The sequence below is a fragment of the Haliaeetus albicilla genome, chromosome 14 (genome assembly GCF_947461875.1).
Source record: "Haliaeetus albicilla chromosome 14, bHalAlb1.1, whole genome shotgun sequence".
In the NCBI taxonomy this organism is placed as follows: domain Eukaryota; kingdom Metazoa; phylum Chordata; class Aves; order Accipitriformes; family Accipitridae; genus Haliaeetus; species Haliaeetus albicilla.
In genome coordinates, this window is record NC_091496.1 from 25,083,041 (window position 1) to 25,106,717 (window position 23,677).

General features: G+C 37.2%; 1 protein-coding gene across 8 annotated transcripts in view; it reads left to right on the forward strand.

Annotated features, from left to right (window-relative positions):
* The window catches only part of CADPS2 (calcium dependent secretion activator 2), a 323,617-nt gene that overhangs the window by 276,212 nt on the left and 23,728 nt on the right, over positions 1 to 23,677 (forward strand). For 4 of the 8 annotated variants that reach the window (XM_069802016.1, XM_069802018.1, XM_069802020.1 and 1 more), the window contains 6 exons: positions 1,458 to 1,613; positions 4,359 to 4,506; positions 5,527 to 5,541; positions 11,035 to 11,109; positions 14,559 to 14,642; positions 14,753 to 14,785. In XM_069802016.1, coding sequence (XP_069658117.1) covers positions 1,458 to 1,613; positions 4,359 to 4,506; positions 5,527 to 5,541; positions 11,035 to 11,109; positions 14,559 to 14,642; positions 14,753 to 14,785 — 511 coding nt within the window. The remainder of the gene's footprint in view (positions 1 to 1,457; positions 1,614 to 4,358; positions 4,507 to 5,526; positions 5,542 to 11,034; positions 11,110 to 14,558; positions 14,643 to 14,752; positions 14,786 to 23,677) is intronic. The other 4 variants (XM_069802017.1, XM_069802019.1, XM_069802021.1 and 1 more) reach the window with 1 other exon arrangement.

Sequence of the window (23,677 nt, forward strand, 5' to 3'; positions counted from 1 at the left end):
CGGTCACTCAGAGCCAGCCTTTTCCCTAGGCGGGCGCCCCAGCTCCCAGTGTCACCCACTGCCCAGCCCTTGCTGGCTGTCCCCTTCGCCTGGCCCAGCAGCCCCTTTCCGCACCGACACGGCTGTCGTGTCTTGCAGAAGACAGCGATGGCTCTGAAGTCGTGGTACCCTTAAGCAGTGGGGCAAGGGGGGACTTGGGTGGGTCTGGAAGGTGATGGGGTGCTGTGAGACCACAGCAGTGCTCCTGCTGCATCTGTGCTGCCTCTTCAGAGCCCTGAACGTGAGCTGTACTTCGCTTCGCTTCACTTCACCGCCCAATGTCTTGGCTAACCTGGAGCGAACCGGTGGTGGTGCTGCTGTCTGAGCGGTGCTCTAGGTGGTCAGCTATTAGACGTCCTTTCTATTTTCTTCGTTTGTTTTTTAATCTGACCCTGCTCTGTCCTGAGCACACTCAGCACTCACTGACTCCTTCCATGAGAGCTGGGGTCACTTAACACTTTGATAATTATGTTCTTTTGTCACGAGGCAGAAGAAAGAAAATGGCAGTAGTGACATACTGAACTATTTGCATCTGAATTGGGACTGTCAGGCTGAGGTTTGGTTGCTTGTGTCACTAACATCCTGGTATGCCATGCTGCATAGTATAACTGTCCTTAAACAATAACCCAGGCATTGCAATACAACACGAAAATGTAATTAATCCATGATGACAGTGGAAGTGTAACTGTAGCTACTGCTAAAATTATCCTTAAATTGTTGTATCTTATCACAAGCAAATGTCTTTAAATTTAGCAGTTCGTTCAGGGTGGAAGAAGAACTTTAAAACTACGTGGACAATCTGAGATGACGTAGAGCCATATTAGTCCCCTGTTTTGTTTTTGCACAATTTCTTTAAATAGTTTCTGTTCTCTTTTTTCCACCAGGATCTGACGTTATTCCCTCAGTTAGAATTAATGAGCATTTATCAAAGGACTATTTGTCTGAGTATCTCTTTTACACTATTACTACTAGCATCCTCATTTCTTTGGTAGGCTTATCTACCAGAGTTATGAAGGCAAGAAAACATACGTGCAAAGTTGTCACTGTTTTGAAAAGGTCCTTACTAATTAATAATACCTGTATCCTTTATTTTTCCTGTCTTGATCTGAAATTTGAGCTACTTCATTTTCCATGTTCCCCAACATCCCATCTACCTCCCTAGCCTGTCATATTTCTCAGCTAACAGATGAGAAAACTTTACTTTTTTCACCCTAATGGGAATTATTTTAAATTTTCCATGACCATTTTCACATTCTTGGAATAAGAGCAACTGTGCTATGATATACCGTGAAGTGAAGCAGGAAGATGGTGTGATAAGGACATCTTATTACTCTAGATAATTCTATGGCAACTGGGATAGACACCAATACATTTATCTTCTGTTTCTTGGGGACTTTGTTTTGTTTTGTTTCTTATAGCAATGGCTCAGCTACATCAGAAGACCTTTTCTGGAAACTGGATGCTCTGCAGATGTTTGTTTTTGATCTTCACTGGCCAGAACCAGAATTTGCCCACCATTTAGAGCAAAGACTTAAACTCATGGCCACTGACATGATAGAAGCCTGCGTTAAAAGGTACAGTTGAAATGATCAATTAAAAATTGGGAAAGATTTGAAAATTAACATAGGAACAGCCATACTGGCTCGCAGAGGTACATCTGTACCAGAATCCTGTCACAGGAATCAGGGCAACTGTAAAGAGATCATGACTTGTGTGTATTTCCCAGCATCTGGCAATCAGCAATTTGGCAACATCTAGGAAATACCAAGGACAATTTCTGCATATGTTGTGAATAGACCCTTGGAACTAAATAAACCAAATCTCTTTTCTATTCCATGTATGTGGTAAATATTAACAAATCTCAGAATTCTGCTAGAAGAAATCCTTTTTCTTTTTGTACATTTCCCTTCTCATTACTGTATTATTCTTTATGTTCAGTTAATAATACTACTTAATTTGTCATTATTTTAGAGTACTGTCTCTAAGAAATATATTACAAAATAAAGAGTATACAGCATTTCTGCATTTATACAATAAACAAAAGAAGGCTATCTGTAAGTTATCCAGCTGAAGCTAAGTTTTATATTGCTAAGCTTCTGGAAATTATAGAAGACATAGTGATGTTTTTTCTTGAGCTGTATCTTATGGGTATATTCTTCTAAATTAAGCATAGGTTATCTAAAAAGATCTCTGCCGTAGCTTTCAGTACATACCACTGAGTTTAGAAGAAATATCTGTATGTCTAGAAAATTTACAGGGATCTCCTATTAGGTGCTTCTGAAGCCATGATCCCACATACAGAGAAAGCTTAGTCCAGACACATGAAAATACTGATTTTAAAAAAAATAAATAGAAGACTGGGGAAAAAATAAAGTTTATAGACAATTCAGTAGTTTCAATCAGAAAATATATAACATTGATAAGGAAGGCTAAAGAAACAGATAACCTGTAACATCCACTAAGGTTAAATCTGATAACCTAGTATTTTATTATTTTCTGTTAAATGTAGTAGGAACAAGGAGAACCTCAGGCTTAGTATGTGAGCCTGTTGCTAGAGCTACAGTGAGGAAATCATGGTTAAAAGGGCAGAAGCATTTCACAAACATTTCTATTTGATTTTGGAAGGGGAGTGATACAGTGAATGCAGTAAGAGTTTAAGCTCTGTAGCAAAGGAAGATATGAGACAATATCTACTAAAATTGAAGTCATGTAAGCTTACATCTATCTGTTCTAAAGAATTTGGCGTAGAAGCTCAGTCAGCTACAAATATCTAACAAATCTTAGAAAAATGGTGAAATCTCAAAGGAAGAACTGGAAGACTATCAGTGTAATCTTAGTCTTAAAAACCATAAAAGGAGTAGCATTGAGATGCAGTAATATATTGAGTATATTGATTTCGAGCCTGGAAAAAAAATGAAAAAAAATCTTTACACTGGGACTCTTATCAACAGGACTAAAATACAAACATGTATATAATTAGGACAAGTTAAAATAATTTATTGAAGAATGAATCTTTTCAAATTGATCTTACATCTTTTTTAAAGATTATTACAGATTAATGTGGGAAAGCCAATTGTGTAAATATGAATACTTGGATTTCTCCTGGGCAATAAATCTAATGCCACATGTTGTCAGTATCTAAAACTTCGCAGCATACAGATTTGACTATGTGAATTTTAATGACACACACAAAATAGGTTAAAAATGGCTCAATGCCAGGATCACAACCAGAAGCTAAGAACAGAATTATTAACACAGAGGCATTACAAAAATAATTCCTTATGGATTGGTTTTTGGTCTGTGATACCAATCCTGACATCTTTGCTGTTTCCTTTTGTAGAGAATAAGAACATTCTGATGGCAATAAATGAAGGTTTAATTAGCATTACAGAATGATCCTAGTGTCAATACATAAAATGTATTAATATTTTAGAGTTATTACATATCATACTAGTGTTAACACACTAAGTATGTTTTAGTGTGGTCAAAGATACCATATGTCAAGTAATAAAGAAAGTAAATTATATATCCATCGGATGAACTGTATTAGATGGTAGCAACTCAGAAAAGAATGATGAAACTATTCTATTATAACTCTTATTGTGATACAAATATGATCTATAAGACTTTCTAAAATAGAAATAGGATGCTTCTGTTTCCATCTTCTTAAACTATTGTGTCAGTTTCTGGTACCCACATTTAAAAATAAGTGTGGAAATAAAACATTACTTTTATATTTATGTATTCTGTACAATTATAATTTATTTCAGTGACATTACTCCTTATTTACACTGGCGCGAGAAGAAAATAGGGGGTTTGTATTATCTATTTCCTGATACATCTCACTTTTCAATATAAATATTAATATTTGCTTAATAATAAACTCCTTTTTTTCAATAAAATTCTCTTTTCTATTAAAGCCAGAAGAGGATTTTTTAATTATATTTTTTAGAAGCAAGCATTTGGTATGATAAACCACATTTTAACATAGAAGAGCTGAAAATGTAGGGTATTTTCATTGCTTTAAATTGTTCCTAGTCATCATACAGGGAAGCATATTGTTATCTAGTGGGCAAGAAGATAATACTTTTATTATTCAACTGAATTAGCTGAAGCAGTGCAGAACCTTGAGATTACCATCAATGCAATTGTTTATTGAATGGGTGGATTTTCTGCACTCACAGATTTTTATTTCTGAGATGTTCTCACGTGCATGTACATTGTTAAGCCAGCATGTTTAGTAGGGTTTATACATTTGTACACTGGTTGTTCAGAAGTATCAGAGAGACTCATATTATGAATTGTGTTTTAATAAACAGAACAAGAATTGCATTTGAACTCAAGCTACAAAAGACAAACAAATCAACGGACTTGCGTATCCCTTCTTCTCTGTGTACAATGTTTAATGTCTTAGTTGATGCCAAAAAACAGACAGCTAAACTCTGCATACTGGATGGGGGGCAAGAGGTAAGTGGAATTTTGTATGTTTAATTCCTATGTTCGGTTCATCTGAAACATCTCACACGGCAGACAGTCCTTAAGTAGTTTAATTTCAAACTAGCTGAAATGTGTCACGTAGCTCTGTTTGTACAGGAGCGTGCATAGACTGCTCCCTAGAAGCATCATGCAAGACACAACCCCTCATCTTCAACCAAAGAAGACACAGAGTGCTTCTGTAATTTATTTGCTTTGACCTGTGAGTCTGTTGAACATTCAGAGGATTTCTTGACTCACAGCCCCTCCAGGAATTTATCTTGGGTTGCAGCAGAGAAACAGCCCACTTCAGGACTCCTTTGTAATAGTAAAATAGAGCCAAAACATTGTCCTTTGCAACCAGGTTTTAAACAAGTAAGGTTTGTTTTTAAATGGCTCGTATGCTCAGCATTCATGCCTGTATACATGCTGAAAATAGAGGAAAGAAATAATCAGGTAATTTAATGGGATTTTTTTATTTGGTCTCCAAGGACAGGGACCATTTTGTCAGTAGCCTACTGCCAGGACTGTAGATACTCCACAATGGAGCACTGATGTGCTTTTGAAGGATATTTAGACTTCACTGACTACTGTCCTTCCCGTGTTGTCACTCTCAACAGGACTAATCTGTGAAGTGAAAAAGCACATACAACGTCAACTGCTGAGATCACCAGCATAAAATTAAAACTTCTTGCTGTGCTAATGCATTAGCAGTGTAATTTTGTTTGATTTTGTTTTGGAGAGAGGGTAAAAACATTTGTCAGAATTTGGCAACAAAAATGTATGCCTGCTTTGGGCAGTTTCACATTTACATTATTTGGTCGTATTGTTTCTGTTGATTTTTCCATTTCTGTACTGTTCTCTTCATTTTATTGATTCATCTTTTTAAGTTAGCATATTCAATGTAATTGTCTTTTTTTTTTTTTTCCCCCCAATTCAATGAGACATTCATCATTTTCCTGTTCTACCCTGTCATCTTTATTTTTCCTTTTGGTTTTCCATGACGTGAACCAGTTTGCTAGTCAATGGGTAAGTGTCTTTTCATTGGTTTTTAACCTATATTTTTTCTTTGGTTATTAACAGCCACTTTTTATTTTAAATGGTAATACTGCTTTTCTTGTTAATTTGTTAGCCTAGCCCTCAGAATTCCTTTACAGCCTAACCTTGCTACAGACTGATCATCAGCTTCTCAATTCTTTTCTTGTTCATCCTCTTAAGGTGGTTCTGGATGATTCTTCACTCTTCTGCTTTTCAGACCCAGGGTCCTGTCTTACCAGGTCACAAAGTTATGGACTCTTTCACCTCTCAGTGAGGCAAAAGAGCAACAAACAACTTGTTTCAAGCTCATCAGAAGTAAACCACAACTAGCAACTCTTTGCCTTAAGCTGATGCTGCCATTTCATCTTTTACTTACTGTCCTGCATTGTCAGCCAGTCGCCCTCAAAGCCAAAGCTGAGCATTCACAGTTACCTTTTGGACTACAGATCCTCACTAGATTCTCTTCTGAAATCTTCCCATTCTCTAAATTTTTAAGCTCCATCATACACTCTTCGCAACACCAAAACAGAAATACAGCCCTTGTTCCCTACTAGGTCTGACAATGACCCCAAGTGCTTCGAGTGCTTCTTTTCAGTGCAAGAGTTTGACGGTATAGCATACCTGTGATGAAATACATACTTCTTTCAAAGCCCCCAAGTTGATCTTCATCCCAATTCATCTAATAAACCAAAGGAACCTCAAATTTTTCACATATCAGAAATTATCAGATAATGTAGAAACTTCCTTCTTTCTCATAAACTTTGAACTATTGTCTATCAGTTTCTTCCATTCCCAAGGCTCTTTTTGAAGATTAATAAAAAATTGGCCTTTCAGTTGCTTGTAGCTGATATCATAGTTTGAAATGCTTCAGGATTCGTTAGGTGAGATGCTTCTGGAATCTGCCCATCTGTCAAAGCAGGCAGGAGAGCATCTCATAACATAAACAGTTGCATCTCTGACTCCTCTATAGGAGCTCTGGCATTTCAAATTACTCCTACTTAGCCACTTGGTCTTGAAACCTTTTCTGTATTACCTTTCTTTCCCTTGTGCTTTCATCTTCATTTTAGCCTCAAACATGATCCTTTATGCCAGTCAAGAAAAGCATTCCATAAGGCCTGAGTTATATTTTTTTAAAAGGGCTGCTCATTCATCTAAAACTCAACACTGAATATCTACCTGACAGTTTCTAGAACTTACTCTGCAAGTGATGGAAGGTGTTACTTAATTACACGGTTAGACTCAAACATCTCCTTGAATACAGCATGCTCTTTTCATTCCCTACATGGAGCTATAAGCAGTTGTATATCTTGTTCAAGTAGAGCCAGATGTGGAAGTTTTTATCCTGAGTTGTCAGATAGGAGGGAATTCTTACTTATCATGTAATTAGGGCATTCTGGTCATGGTTAGCAATCATAGCACCTTGAGTTTAGAGTTTAAATTTGATTGAATCCCCGGGTTTTCCTACATTACTTCATGCACTGCTCACCATTCTCCCAAAGGTCTTCCAGTTAAGTCCACTCTCATAGTCACTAAGTCTGCTATTCAGGAGGGCTCCCTCCCCTCCTTGCCTTCTGGATACTGTCCTAAAGCTTAAGAGAAGCACAGCATGATTTGGTTACAGGCATGAAGTACATTGTGTTTAAAGAGAGCTCAGCTGGCTGGATGCCTTCTGCATTGGCTGGCCGTTGCCTTAGGAGGGTTTGAGAAGCAGGTCCAGGGGAGAATCGCCTTATCTCGGACTAACTGCTGGTGCCTGCAGCCTGCTTCATTAACAACCAGAGTGGCAATTCATGGAGTACAGGGGAAGGTTACAGCAAGACAGCCAAGTAACGTACCAGTTGCTGCTATTTCTCAGACAGCTGCCAGCACGACTTCTTAGTTTCCGTGAATGAAATCTTGGGTAGTTCTATGGTGAGCAGTGTCCCACTTCCTTCTTTCCTGAACCAGAAGCCAACAGGTGCTACTCCTTTGCAGTCCATGGATGCCAAGTGAAATGAATACCAGCAGTAAGGGAAACCTTTGCTGTCACACAACATTCAATCCAGAGATTTTTTGGCCTTTGTTATTTGTGATAAATAGTTTAAAGCCTATTAAGTTATAACTTAATCATCTAGATGCTGCCATAGTCTGGCAACACTCACCTTTTTGAGTATGATAGGTAAGAATCACACAGGAAATATTGCTGGAGGCACAAAACAAATTAAAATAACAAATTCTTCTGGGGCCACTTAGGTTGACAGATCGTTAGATCCAAGCAGGACCTTAGATCTGCATCACAGCTTATTTGTTGTTTTGTGTAATTGGGTAGTATGAACAGAGTAAATGCCATTGATCTATACTGTTGAGTGTTTCATGGCAGAATATGTATAGAAGCTATTTTAGTTGTTTCAGAATTCCAGCCTGCATTCCCAGTACCCTAACATGCTTATAAAAGAAGAGAGACATACTTTTCAGTTTGGGGAATAATGACTGATGTGCCATTTCAGTGGAATGTGCCACAGCCAGTGCTGTGTATATATGTAGAAGAATTTAGGGGAAAGTGGGCTTTAATTTGATAAACTTTGTTTCTGAAGCTATTTTGATTCATAGAATTCAAGGAGGAGACTCATTTGACTGCATAAGTAGTAGAGGATTATAGCCGATTTGATAGTAAAAATGCAGAGACAATTTAATATGTAGGTAATATTGTAATGTTATATGTTGGCAGTAGCTGTTTCTGTTCAGATGATCATGTGCAATTTATTTTCACAGCCATCCAACCTTAAAACAAACAAAGGAAAGCTAGCTTGAAAATCTTAAAAAAAAAAAAAAGGTAATTAAAAAAGCCAACTCCAATATTGGGACATAGTGAGGTAGAATGGAAAAGAAAATTGAATATATTGTAGAAATGAGCAAGTTACAGTTGTTAGCTGGTCACCACAGAATTTCGGAACAAACTCCTCTATTCTCCAAAAACACAGCTGTCAAAAGGCTCTAAAATACTTTGTCTCCTTCCAAATGCTACTAGGAGCAGAGAGCCACATTTGGAAGACCAGCCATATTGTCCTCAAAAGGCAGTCCTGTTCGGTTACATCCCATGACACGCTTTGCCACTAAGCATAGTTTTCTTCCATGTACCTCCTACAGCTGCAGCTGTATTTCATATTTTACTGGGAGTTACTCTAGGGCAGCTGGAAAGGCAGAGTGCCCTTCGGGGGCTTTGGGATGATGCTGAAAGACTCTACAATGTGTATTCAAATAATTTAGCTGTGGGAGCTGACTTGTCTAGGTTCAGACTCCATGTGGATTGTGATCACATCAGCCAGCAGAGGAATGTAAAGGCACAGCTATCCATAAATGTGTTTGGGAAAAGGGTGAGGATGTCTCTGCTCTCACTGAGCAAGCTTGGCAGAAATAGAAAAGCTGCAGTCCTACAGGTGCTGATTTCAGGATCGTGCATACAGCCTTGTCAGCTCATACAGTTTTATCATGAATTCTACAACATTTACCATCTTCTTGAAGGCTATCTCCTGGAGTCAAATAATCTTCCACAAGGATCTGAAGTTTTGTTTTGTCGGGGATGGCTGTTTTAGTGGAAGATGGCATTGGGGAGGAGTGGGTTGAAAAATTTATGATGTCATAGTTTGCAGAATGAATCTTGAAAACAGGGAAATTCAGGTTAAAAAAAAATTCAAAAATTATTTCTAAATACATGTCATGATTTTGAAAGCTGCTTGTGATTTTTGAATAATTTGGTTTAGTCCTTGTTTTTCTTGGTCACCCAGTGAAGTTACTGATTATATTCCATTCCTACAAAATTATATTTGCCTTGGGGGGGGGGGGGAGGAGAAAAGAAAAAAAGAAAAATGTACGAACTGATCTTAAAATATACATAGATCCATTAATGTAGTGTGCTGTAGAGATAAAGTTGCAGACACTTTATGGGAGGGACAACTGTGATTTTTCACAGATCATAGAAATATGTATAGTTTTGACATGCATCTGTGGGAGAATAATCATTTATTGTTTGCAGACAGTAAAACACCATTACCTTCTAAAGACTGTGTAAGCAACAGACGTCAGACAGTTTGGGGTGATTTAAGTCCTCAGCAGATCAAGAGAATATTACTTTGGTCAAGACATTAATATGATTAGAATAAAATACATCTGGAGCTATGGAAAATTCTTTGACATATTTCTAATACATTCTTTCACTCTTCTGAGATGTCTGCTGATGTTTGTCTGAGACATATATTCACATTTTCCAAGTGGTTTTAAACTATAAAAGAAATTAAAACCAAAAATTAATATGCATGGTGTTGGTACCTGGAACAGATACGTATGTGTGGGCAAATGCATTAGGAGTTTTATTCTCTCTTAATTTAAATGCAAGTTTGGCAGATGCACTGTTTAGAAAATCATTCCTAAATACATTAAGCAGATCAGATTTAATGTTTTGGTTTGTATGGCAACTCTGAGACAGATGAAAAATATCCTTTAAAACCATACAACTCTGAAAACTATTCAGCTGGCAGCTGCTAAGTTAGGCTAATGTTTATACTGACCTCAGTACTTTTACTCCGAGCATTATGCTGTTAGCTGTTCCAAGTAGCCTTGAACTATGAAGATAGGGTTAGTCTTTACAAGTCACATTTTCTGTGAAGTGGCTATTGGGGACAATCTTTGCTGTCAGATAAATGTTTCTAAAGGAAGAATTACTGTTTAAATTGATGTGCCTCCTTGACAGAATGGGATCCCTAGCTCCTGTTAATTTCGGGAGGGAGCTCTGTGGTATTATCTAAAAAGTCTTTCAGATTTATTTTAAAAGTATTTACTTAAAGGCACCTTCTTTATAAAAAAGCAAAAGAAAAAGGCTATGGAGAATGAAGTCTGGCTTATTATGTCTTTTATGGCCTATTAATTTATTACCATCTATTCTGCTTTGTTGATGAAATTTTAATTTTGCCCTTGCTTGAGCATATTGTAAGATTTGTATAAACTGCAGCTCACTGTGCTAACAGAAAGGCTCTTTTAGGATGAACAATTGGAGCTCATTTTATTTCTAGAGGACATTTAAAATAACTTATGAATGAGAGTTGTCAGACATGAAATGCTCTATTAATTAAATCTTATTCTAGTCTTTTTGCTTCTCCAGCTAAACCAACCCTTTAGAAAAAAAATACATGGCCACCTTAATTATATAGGAGAAGACAAAAAGTATCCTTCACATTCCTTCGCCTGAATAAGAATAAGAACTCAATTCATCTAAATAATAACCCCATTAGCTGCTTAACTCAACAGTGTACATGGGAAAATTTTCAACACAGAATGTAAGAAAGTGTTGATTGGGTGGATCGTTTTCAAGGGTTTGTTCTTCTGATGTTCAAAATGATAATTTTAAGTAAATCTGATCTGGCAGGGTTATCAGCTTTGTACCATTTATGACTTATGACAAAAGTGTGTGTTCATATACATGCTAATGCTTCTTTATCTTTTGAAATACAGCAACAATACCATTCAAAAATAGATGACTTGATTGAAGAAACTGTTAAAGAAATTATTTCACTTCTTGTTTCAAAGGTAAAGCTATTTAGTTTTTAATTTATAATAAAGCAGAAAATATATCTCTAATTATTGAACTTCTGAAATGTCTTTAAACATCACAGTTTTTCTTTACACAGTGAGATTGGGGATGACACAACATGATTTGTAAATAATAGTCATGCAAATAATATTGAATTTACAAAATTAAATTTTATAACCCATTAGGTGCAACCTGCTAATCAGATAAGTTTCTCTTCTGTGTTTCTGTTATAGATGAGAACTGCTAGCAGCTAGTAGAACTGGTAGGACTTGATTATGTCAATATTATCTTAAGTAATAGCATGTTTTATTTTTTATTTAATTTTTCACATGAAAACTTTCTTCCTATCACTAAATAGTATTTAAATTTTGTATTTAGAGATGGACAACAATCCAGAGTATCAGTATAAATTTTTAATGACATTTTGTTCCACAAACTATTTAATTTAAAAATATTTTATAAGTTGTTATTTCTTGAAATTGACTTCATAGGGGTTTATATTTTTAAAAAATATATCTTTCAACATGATATAGGGACTTGGAGAATAAGTGAAAAAAACTTTAAAAATGTCTTGTGTTACTGTAGCACCTCTACTCCAGTAGAAGTCTTAAGTGCTTAAAGTAAAAGAAAAGCTTTCAGTCCCTAACAGTTTGAAGGACACAGCAAATAATGGCAGAAGAGAAAGATTTTCTAAGAAGTTTTGTTATCTATGCATTGCAAACTACCCAGAAATATCTGATTGTCAAAGTAAGAGAAATAAGCCATACATTTACTATTTATGAGTTAGTGACAAAAAATAAGACTCTGGTCATATTTTCATCGTGCCTGCATTTTCACTTGTCACAGCTTGCTGGCAGGGGGTGGGGGGAGCAGGATCTCCTTTTGGATTGACACCCCCCATGCTTGCAGAGGAGTTGAAGGGGAAGGCTTTGTAGAATCATAGAAGTTTGAGCAAAATGTGTCCACTTGCTGATAAATACGTAGAAACCACACATTTTTTCTCTAAAGTGAAGGTTTGATGTAGACATAACTACAAGTGGTTCAACTTGACAGTTTTGAGTTTTACATGCCATCTGTCATCACTCTGAACTAACCTGTCCATTTATGGTTTTAGTGTTATTGAAGAGGAAGAGGAAGAAAGGGGAATTTAATCAGAGCAAATCATGCTATTTAACGTTAAACCTTTTCATTATTTTTTTTAATATCTGAGATTATAGAAGAAGGAAGAAAATAGTCATATTTCTCCTGGATATATGTACGAGAAATTCTAGAGACAGCTGCTGTTAATACAGAGGGATTTGCATTCTTAGTTATCACATATACTATTACAGAGGTTGAAATCTCGGAACAGGAGGCAAATATTCTGTGTCATTGGCTAATCACTAGAAGCTTAACCAGTCTCTCCTCACTTGAGATGTGAAATGCCAGTGACATCCTGGTTGCTTCTGTTTCAAGGCAGAAAGCCTCTGAGGGTACAGAGGAAGGGTGATGTTTCGCTCTTGGTTTTGGCCAGGAAAAATGCACATCAATGTGCATGATATCCATGTGTGTTCATTTTTTTAATCTAATATATTTTCATTATTTTTTAGCCTTTGCCTCTGTATTATTTGCTTTGTGCTCCAGAGGAATAAGGGTTTCAATCATTGTTTTTAGCTGCAAGTCATCTAGGAAAAGGAAGAGTACTTTCACTTCAGTGAGACTTGATAAAGACTATACCATGCATTTTGTATGCAAGACTTACCAAGCTAAAGCATTTAACAAATCACAGGAACAGCACAAAACACTGCAACAAAGCACAGTGTGTCTCAGTAACCAATTCAGAGAATATAAGCTACACACAGAAATGCTCTTAGAGCTTCACATGTCCGTACACTGAGATCTCAGAAAACAAGTTTCTAGCTTCATAACTAAGCCTTTCGTTTAAATGGACATCCCTGACACTGCAATGTTTTCCTCTGTTCTTTTGTGTCCCACTTGTATTGGAACCATTTGCTGGCACTGTGGACACCATATTGTTTGTGAGATCAGCCCCTTCCATAGCAGATCTTTGCAGAATAAGATTGAACACCCTTCTGCAGAAAGAATCCTTGCCAGTCAGATAAAATGAGTTAAAAGTATGAACAGCAGCTTCTCACAGGCATGCAATGGCAAAGCAGAAAGCTGGTATTTGGTCTAATAAAGGGACTGTAATTATACCATGCACGGGGTGCAGAAACAACTGCCACTCTCTCTCGTGATGTGGTTTTATTCCTTGATCGGCACCTATGTACTGGTGTCTTAATTAATCACTGTAAATATGACAGGTTAGATTGATAAATGACAAATGTAGGTTTGCACTTGCTCCTGCTCCTTGAACTGTTAAGAGCAGGGCTTATTGTAAAGTGATGATCTCAGTTCCACTGGAGGTGACACTGTTGTGACACTGTTACAGTGCCCATTAACAGCATGCCAGATGGAATTTCGTTCTGTCCTCACACTCATAAAATGATACTCGTGGTTGTGGGAATGACTGTGTTGGGAGCAAGGAATGACTTTTAAAACAATCTTTATATGAAACTGAAAAGCAATTCATATGTGTAAAATAAATGCGCACGAATACAACGGCTGACAGATATTTTATGTTATACACCATGAAATTACTTGAGCAACATAACATCACAGAGGGACATGAGAATGGAACTTGTTTGCCTTAAGGCTCATTTGGGGGAGTTTAAGGCTATAATTAATGCAATTAATAAGATGGTTTTTGGTCAGAAATAAATTTTTGCAAAAACGCCTTTTCATGCCACTTGCTGAAGAGTCAAGCTACTCAGAGGATCGCAGGGGAAGGTATCAGGGAGAGGAACCACACCATACCAGAGATTTGGGGTATACATTTTCTTGCCCCTTCTTAGCCATGTAGTAGCAGTTCAACAGCACATGCTGTTGACAGAAAACTCCAGTGCTCTTACACTGCTGGCTGAAATCAGAGCTGGGTTTCTATTCAGTAGCAAAGATAAGCAAAACATGATATTGAGATCGCCACCTTTAACAATTGTGCTCCATCATCCTTGAAGCTCTGATCTTAGAAACTCTGGTCCTAGAAAACATCCTGTGTTTTCTACCCAAAATACATGCTGGGTACACACACTCCTGTCTTTAACCATGCGTTCTAGAGGCAGCAAAGTGGTGTGGAGTAGCAGGCCCACCTCAGGAGAATTTTGGGGTTGGGTTTCTATTTCTGCAGTGGTTGAACAATTTCCATCAGTTCGATCGATAGGTGAAGCTGCAAAAGGAATGTTGTCCTTGATTTCAGCACTTTGTAAGGTGGAGTAAGTGGTCAAATTTACAGATTGCATTGCCCTGCTGAACAATGAAAATCTGAGGAAGAAGAACTCACATTTTCATTCAAAATATTTACTTTTCATATTGTGCGTTTAGATTTTTCTCTGTGCTTTTCCTCCAGGTTGTTTCAGTGTTAGAAGGTGTGCTGTCTAAATTGTCAAGATACGATGAAGGCACTTTCTTCTCGTCATTAGTTTCATTCACTGTAAGTGTTTGGATTCAGAATGGTTCTGTTCTTCTTTCTGTGCATAATTGTGAAATTGTGCACATCTGTAGTAATAAGCACTTACTGTGTGTTGTTTTAATTTTCTAAAGGTGAAAGCAGCTGCAAAATATGTTGATGTTCCTGTAAGTACAACCCTTTTAATTTATTTTTTCCAGTGTTCATAATAATTCAGAAAACAGGAGGTTTGTCAGCTCACATTTTTTATTGTTGACATTTTGGTTTCCTACAGAGATTCATTATAGTTTTACACAGAGTATTTAAACAGCCACTACAACCCTCAGAGAGCATTTCATTTCCCTCAAGCAACGAGTAACTCTCAAAGCGAAGCTTAGAAAGGTTATTCTCAGTGCACTTTTTCAGTTGTGGAAGAGTGAGGATGGTAACTTAGATACTCTCTTGCAGGGGTCTTTCCATCATTTGGCTAAATTGTTCAAATATACAGGATAAGCAACAAGTCAAAGCATCATACTTGAATATCCATTATTTATTGATTTTTTTACTTCAGGATCCCATCTTGCTTATTTAATCCCTTGCTTGCTTGCTAAATCTCTATCTGATTCACCATTGCTTATGCAATTTTTGTGTGGTATAAATAAAAACCAAAAAGGGTAGCTGTTGGAGCTCTTTTATACATAAAAGCAAAATTCAGCTATTAGAATATTTTTATTAGAGTATCATAGTAGAATATCTTTTCCTTAAAAAAGCAAGGAAGAAGTTATCAAATATTGTCATTATCACTGTCAATACGTATCCTTTGTTCTCTCACAAGTCTGTGTTCTCATCCCTTTTTAATGTGATTCTAAAACAATCTTATTTTCCAAGCATAGCGAAAAAATGACTAAAATTATTACGTTAATGAATTTACAAGAAATAAAATTACAAATATAGAAGAAAGCTGGATATGCTAGACTGTATTGTGCCAGAAATCCTTTCAGCAGTTCTATACTTAAAAATATAGTACTTACAAGCTTAAATGAATTTTTTTTTTTAAATCCATGCATACTAAATAAAAGGAAAAATCTCTGTTTTGGGAATTTATTTTACTATCTTTATATTTGCTTTATTCATAAGATAACAAATTGTAACATTTCTGTTTGGATGATATTTTCAGAATTTTTTTCTTATTTGGTTACATATGGACTTTTTGTTGAATTGTATAAATGCTCTTGTGTTTTATAAAAAGTAAAAAAAGTAGGCCCAGTCTTGCATTCAAAGGAATGACATCATACCAAATCCAGTTAATTTACAATACATCTTGTTAATATATTGTGCTGTGGAGCTGCCCCAAAAGGTCCTTGGTGAGGCACTTAAGACTCAAAAGCCTAAAGAAAAAATTACTGAACAAACTAGAAATTCACTGACTTCTTCCAGGTAACATGAAAAACTCTGCAAATTACATAGAATATCTATGAGAAGGAGATGTCAAAATCTTATACTATTGGCCTGGATACATTGACATTGAAGTTCACGATAAAGATGAGACCAAAAAATACCTTTGCCACAAGCTCAGGGGAATATTGCAAGTTAGGTCACACAGGAATGCACTGCTCCGGAGAGGGCGATGGCAGCGCGGAGGTGGTTGCTGGTGCCCTGTCACCTTTCTCACATCACTTAATGGTGTTGCTTGGCCTGAAGAGACAACCAGATGATATTCAGGCTATCAGGATCCTTGCATTTTTACAGCCCCTTCGGTTTTCAGCTATCCCACACAGCTTTCCCACAGGCCAAGATGTGAACTGGACTATAGTACTACAGTTGTAATCTACAGGTGTGGATCTGACCAAGCAAACCTCTTCCAAATTCTGGAGGACATTTTTCCTGGATTGAAGGAGTTTGATAGGCTGGGGTTTGGGTTTGCTTCTTTACATTCTTCCCCTTGTTGTAAAGATGCAGTTGAGGCCAAGAAGAGCCATTGGTGTCACAAAACTGACAGTGAGCATCCAGTCTGAATAGGGTCTAAAATCACCGGTTGTGGAAGTTACAAATTCCAGCTGCAAAAGGAAGCTGTAAGTCATCATCACATTACAAGGTCATCTCCTGGGCTCACAACTGAAGTAAGAAGTGGAGAGAGGGGCGGCACAGGGTAAGGAATTTACGCCCAGCTCTTGCTCGTGTGCTGCTAACCTAGCAATCCTGCACTGAAGCTAATTAAATGCCTTGTGTGGCTGTATTTTGAACTGATACGGCTTAAAATCTCTTCTCGTCCCTCCTTACCATATAGCTGCAAATATGGAAGTGACTTAAAGGTGACCACAGTAGGCCCTTCCTTTTGATGCAGGTGCAAATATGTGCAGAATTGCACTTTGTTAGCTGACCGCATTCTGCCCCCGTGCCCCACCTCCAGTCAGGGATCTCACTGGGTCACCTTAGTGCTGGCCTTGGGGTCCCTGAAACAGGGCTGTTGATTGCTAGTGGGTCTGGGGGAGAAGGAGGTTGGCAGGGGGCAAAAGGCCTTTGGGGGTTTTTTTGAGTGTGTGAATTCAACAGGGTTTTTCATCTTTGATTACCAGGCTCAATATTTGGCAAAGAGGGGAGAATACACTGGTTAGTAGTGAAATAAGAAGAAACTAACTAGGCAAAAGAGGTGTTAGAAGAAAATGAAGGTAGTACTGGGCAAAATGTTTTAGAGAGAGGGTGAGAGGTAAAGGGGATAAAAAAAGTTAAAAGGTAAATAAAAATAGAAATAATAAAGGATTCAAAAAGGAGGAGGACATTCTTGGGTGATTCTTGGTCATTTTGAGGAACAAGACACAGACTTGCAGTTCATTTGGCAGATGTGTTGGTAAAAATGTTGCTATTTACCCTTCCATTCATTAATCTTGCCAGAGAATTATGAATAACTCCATCCAAAAAAAGAGTTTAATTTTTTTTTTAACCTGTTTAAGAAAACATTCAACATAAGCCTCCATTTTTCAGAATGCCCTTTAGGAAGTGGGATGTATGCAGTCACAAGGAGCTCTCATTGCTTTCCCCAGCCATTGCATATAGGGCTATATGGTCACTGTGTATGTTTTGGTGATTGAAACACCAACAGAAATACGAGGAACAGTGCAGAATAACCCAGACTAAGAAGAGTAACAACAATGATGGCTTGCAATTTCCTAAAGATAATAATGAAAAAATCTAGTTGCTGTTACGCTCTTTTTGTTGGTAGTTGTCACAGTACACCAGGCTCTGAAGTGATAGAAATTGTGGCTGCTGTGCAAGTGAAAGAAACCAAATATTCAGAGGAAAATAACACAAACATTACAAATATAAGTAGTGCATTAAGGATGCAGTTTGTTCTCTTGTTAATGCTATATTCTGATGTTAGGGAATGCAGGAGCTGATTTAGGTTACTCTTTTTTTTAAAACAACTCACCCAAATGTGCTATAACTCTGTTAGTTTCTCTTAAAGACCAGGCAGTCCTTAGGAGATGTAGAAGTACAACCTGTCTAATTTTTTTCTTTTTTCTTTTTTTTTTTAATATTCGTTTCACAAAGCAAGTTAATTAATGAGGATAGGGAAAGAAAGCAGTAGAATGGAGGGCAAAAAGTGTATACTGTTAATCTCAAATTATTATCATTCCTCGATCATGTAGATAATTTCATTGTGTTCAGTTTCTCATCCTGTAAGTCAGTTTTGCACACAGATGATTGTGTCTCTAGCTGGTCATTTCTACACACGTTTGTCTCATTTACAAATATAACCAGAGCAATTACTCATACAAATTGAGCATCCAGTTACATGCATATGTATATACTGCTTTTTGTTCGGAAAGGTATGTTTAAATCCCTTTGTAGGAGCCAGTAATCTATGCCAGTCATTTAGAGGGCACAGAAGGAACCTAATCCTCTCTCACTTCATGTAGGCCACCTGTCATACCAAGTGCAGAGAGGCCATTTGAAGGACCCAGGGCTGACAGCAGTGCACAGCTCGCACAATGCCAGGCCTCTCACTCCACTCTTGCCTTTATGCGAGGATCAAAGGTATGAAAAGGGGCCTCACACATGTGCCAGCATTTGACTTATGGGGTCCCGTAGAGGCCAAAGTAGGAACTCTGCCTCCTACCAGGCAGAGACACATTGGGACCTTCCAGATACCTCCATTTCCAAATATCATACTTGTACAGCGTGGCCTCATTTAGCTGGTTTTAAGAAGCAAACAACTTCTTCTGGGAAATCACTGCTTATTCAGGTGTGGCCAGACTGTGCCATTCATTTTTAAGCAGGATATACTTGGAGACCTCTGTTTAAAAATAAAGAGCACAGAACAGTCATTATCCTCATGCCTAGGGCTTCTCCTGCCTTCCTCCTCCTCTTCCTCCTCTGTATACCCAAACCTGGGAACTGGCCCGTCTGTTTTCAGATCCATAAAAACAAGCTATTGCCGAATTGGAGGGAAAGCCCTGCATCATCTGTTTTAAGCCAGCAGTATTTTTGAGATACCTCTTAAATGGAGATCAGAAGGATGGCTGCTGATCCATAGGAAAGTTAAAATAACATAGTAGAACATAGTTTATTTTGGGGGGAAAAGCATATTTTATACCTGATTTTGTCATAGGAACTGTAGCGTTTTGAAGACCTTTTGCACTACAGAATCAAGGTCCTGGTGCAGACACTTGCACGCCTGTGTTGCCCTGTGAATGCAATGAAACTAAACATATATGAAAAAGTGTTTATGTAAATGCTTGCAGAATCACAGCTTAAGTTCTGCATGACAGTTCTCAAAATACATGCAGCCTTTGGCAAGGTTGCTTTTTCTTCTACAGGAAGATGTATTAGAGGCAGGGAAAATGCATTTTATTTTTTCATTTAAGCAAAATATATTTTTCATAACCATGAGAATAAAATGTTACCTTTATAATAGACTGATTATACACATCATACATCTTCCTGCCTGGCTTATGTATTTTGATTTGTAAGAAACGAAGGGAGCAAGCATCTTGTCATGAGTACAAGTAGTTTCTATTCCAAAAATATGTTAAGGATATTTTAATTCTGTCATTCCAAAGCCCAAGTGATGAGCCTTGCAGTATTTAGAGGAGAAATTTCAGGCAGTGAAATTTTCCATAGTGCTCTTTCATTTGGTGGTGGACACTGAATAAGGAGCTCCTGTGTTTCTCACAATAGCCCCCTCCAGCTCATCACTCCTTTTCATTTCATTGTTACATCCATGCTGTAGTTAAAACGTCTCCCTCCAGGATGCAGGGGAGGGGAAGGGGGTGGAGAAGAGAGCAAATACAAAATGGGATGAAGTTTATTATTTTATAGTTAGTCTCTAACAGCTGTTCCCATCTTTGAAACATTAATGCTTTGACAAGATAGTAACTCAGTAAAACTAGACTTTTTTTACATGGTAATATCAAAAATACAAGTTTGTTTAACATTCTCTGATGCTAAGAAATGTTCTGTGACAAATGCCAAAGTGAGAATAAACATTACTCAAGTATTTACAAATGTACATGGCTTTTATCGAGATTCGTGAGAAACTGTTGCGTTGCAAAAAGCTGTGCAAAATCTCTCCTGTAGGAAAAGCCTAATATTAGTGGCAGTATTAAGCTTGTTGCAACCTTTCAGCAGCAAAATATATGAATGCCTGGAAATCAAGGCAATGCAGCATTACTTTTGACTAGATGCCTCGGGGAAATTTTTTGAGTGGGAGCGATGTGTGTCAATCATAATGCAGCTTCTGCATCAGCTTGGAAACTGGAAGAATGTATTTTAAAGTTTGCCTCCTTGTTAAATAGACACTATGGTAGTGTTTTCCTGTTTAAAGGGGGAAAGTTAAGCTGTTCTTTCTTTATCTGAATTTGTTGCTATGAGAAAGTGCCTGTCGATCCAGACCCACCTACCAGTGAATAGTAAAAGAGACAACCTGCACCTGTGGGATTAGGTGCAGCAGCAGGAAGTAAGAGCACTTGCAGTGTATAATTAAGAAGGATTTTTTTTTCCCCCCCAAACAGCATGTTCATCTTGCCAGGTTAACTAGTGATTAACCCTAAAAAAGAATGTGCTGAAGCCTACACCCTTGTTTAAACTCATTCACTCGCCAGTGTATTCAGTTACTTGTGTAACCAGCGACAAAGTAACCCTATTTACAACTCTTCATTTCCTGGTATTTTATTTGATGTCTTTGTGTTTCCAGTTTCTCCATTCATCTCTTTGTTTGGTTCTCTTTCATTTTCAGATAGGCAAAACATCTTGTCTGCTGTTCTGAATAAAACAAACGTACAATAACTTTTTATTTATCATAAAAAACCACTTTTTTTCTTGGGGAAGTTTTCAGACAGAATACCTTTTTTCACACTTACCCGGATAAATATACCAGGTTAAATTCTTCTCCCAAAGACGTGTAAATAACTCTCTCCCATTAACTTCAGCAGATGTTCTGCCAGAGATTCAGAGGAGCAGGATTTTTTATATTGGGTATAGAAGTGGAGACTGAGTTGCTTAAGTCTGTCCAATATCAGTAACAAAATACCCCCTGTGACAGTTACTTAAAATATATCTCAGTTTCTATTTGTTTGTCTTTTAAGGTACATCCAGTTGCCTAATTGTTGTTTGTTTTTTTAATTCTACATTAACCTGGTTTTTTTTCTGAAGTTTAATAATTCAAAATAGAGCAATAGAGGATCATGTAATCAGAGGTTCCCATCTAATACATAATCCCTATTAAAAAAAGTTAAAACATTAAATATATAGCACTAAGCCTGTTTTGATGCTTATAATAGCTTTCTTTTCTTTCACATGTGTAGAGAAAACAAATTCAATGCATGCAATATGGAGAGATAAAGAAGTATTTGATAAACTGTTCGTTCATTCAATGTTTCATGTGTGTTTTGCCCACCATGAGCAAAGATGGTTAACTTGCAATGATGTTGGTGAGGTTTTAAACAGAGAGTCATACAGTTGGAGTATTGATAATCTTCCTTACCCAGACATATTTCTACTGTGGGCAGACACTGTTTAAAAGGAAAATTAATTTTTTTCCGCAGCGATTTCAAAGATAATTATCCCGCACACATTAAAGAAGGATGAAGTGTTTTAAAGAACTGTAATTCTAATTGGTAAATGTCACCAGCTGTTGCAGTTACTCTTACTTGTGTATATTCTTTTAATGATTACACTCCTGTGCCACAAGCTACATGAAAATATATTCACTAGGTGTGAAATTCCCATATGTCACAGCTTCAAGACTAGGTAAACGTCTCAAAGATAAGGGGAGAGATAATGCTGATGGGAAATGTTATTTTCCTAGCTTTGGCTGTCTGCAAGATGAACATTTTCTATTGAACTTACTAAAATAAAAAATTGTGTGAATTGGAGAACCATTAGGTTTTAGCATTCAATGGAAGATTCATATATGCATTCCGGTATATATCTCCAAGAACTAAAATCAGCCTTTCATTTGTTAGATTATCTCTTTCACCCACCCGTGGAGATTTCAAAATATTTTCCCATTATCCCTCCAAGTTAAAACTAGTCCAATTCCTATAAATTGCCTGTCAGGTTTTAGAAAGTACATAAGGTTTCAACACTGGTTTTATTCTTTTGTACCATCACAAATGAGTACACTAAGGTAAGATATGGAGCTTTCTGTTTTAAATCTCCTTCACTTTGTGATTTAGTTTAATTTAAAAACATTTCTGTCACATTTTAATGAAGGTACATTTTTATGAAGGAAATCTATTGATTTCCATGAGCCAGGTTTTCCAACAGAAAACTCTTTTATCTATTGTAATCTCACATTTTTATTTCTATGCTTAGGATCAAGGTGTGTAATTCAAATGTAAATATAAATAGTCCTGCTTTCCTTTTAAGAGTTTCATGTAGGCATGTATGTAAGTGCTAAGTTTTTAAAATGAGCTTTCATTGCCTCTGGAATGACCAATCCAAATGTGCAGGAGACATTTCAGTTTTTCTGTGCGAGTTTTGGAGATGCTAGGAGTGTTAAACTAGGCCATCATTCCACATTTAACTGTTACTTTTAAGAAATGAAACTGCCATTGATGCACATGTATAAATGAAAATCTGCTTGTTTTGGATCATATTCCTATATGTGTCCATGGTAGATTCAGGAAAAAAAGAGATGAAGCTTATGATCCAGGGGGTTTCACTTACTGCAGTTTTGAGGGGAGAATGCTCTCATCCTATTATAGTAATGGCAGTTTCTGGACAGGTATTAGTTTGGGCATGTTGCACCTTTCCTTCCCTCCTGTGCCCAGACCTGTTCATATACATTATAATATATTACATACAAGATAATAAGGAATGAGAAAAAATAAAAGTTATCCACTTGTAGACTAGAAACAAAGCCTTGATATAAAATTATATGTAAATATTTTAACTATATGAGCATTTTTATGCATACATGCCTTTAAAATATGCTAAATATTTTACTCTTACAGCTTTGTACGTATGCTGTTTTCAGACAATAACAGTTTCTGAGAAACAGAGATGACTTATGCCTGGGAATTCAGGGACTGGGTATCGCTGTTTTCATCCTCGTTCCCTAGAGCTGTTAATTATTCTGCACAGAGTCAGTCTTAGCCAAATCTGAACCCTTTCTAAATAGCTTTGTGCTAAGACTTACTGTAAAGTATTATAAAACTTAACCTTCTTTTGCATGCCATGATGTTTAAAAACTATTATTTGGGAGCAAGTGATAGTTTTACAAATCTGCTCACACAGAGGGCATGCACAGAAGACTTTCCAAAGTGCTTATGTTCCTTCTTGGTTCCTGTTAGAGAAAGGTGAACTCCTGGCCAGCCCTGCATACACTGCCAGGAAAGGGGATGTTCCAGGCTGTTAGGGACTAGTGTGGAACAATATTTTGTGGGTACAGAGGTCCAGAAGTCCCAGATGGGCAGGAGAGAGCAGTTTCAGCCACCACTCTGGCTGACCTGACACAGCATCACACACACACAACATATCCTAGCCTGTCCCATGTTCCGGAGCATGGTATGAAAATTACACCTACTCTGCTATTCATACAGAACACAGATCAGCACAAGAAGAGAAACATTTCAGCC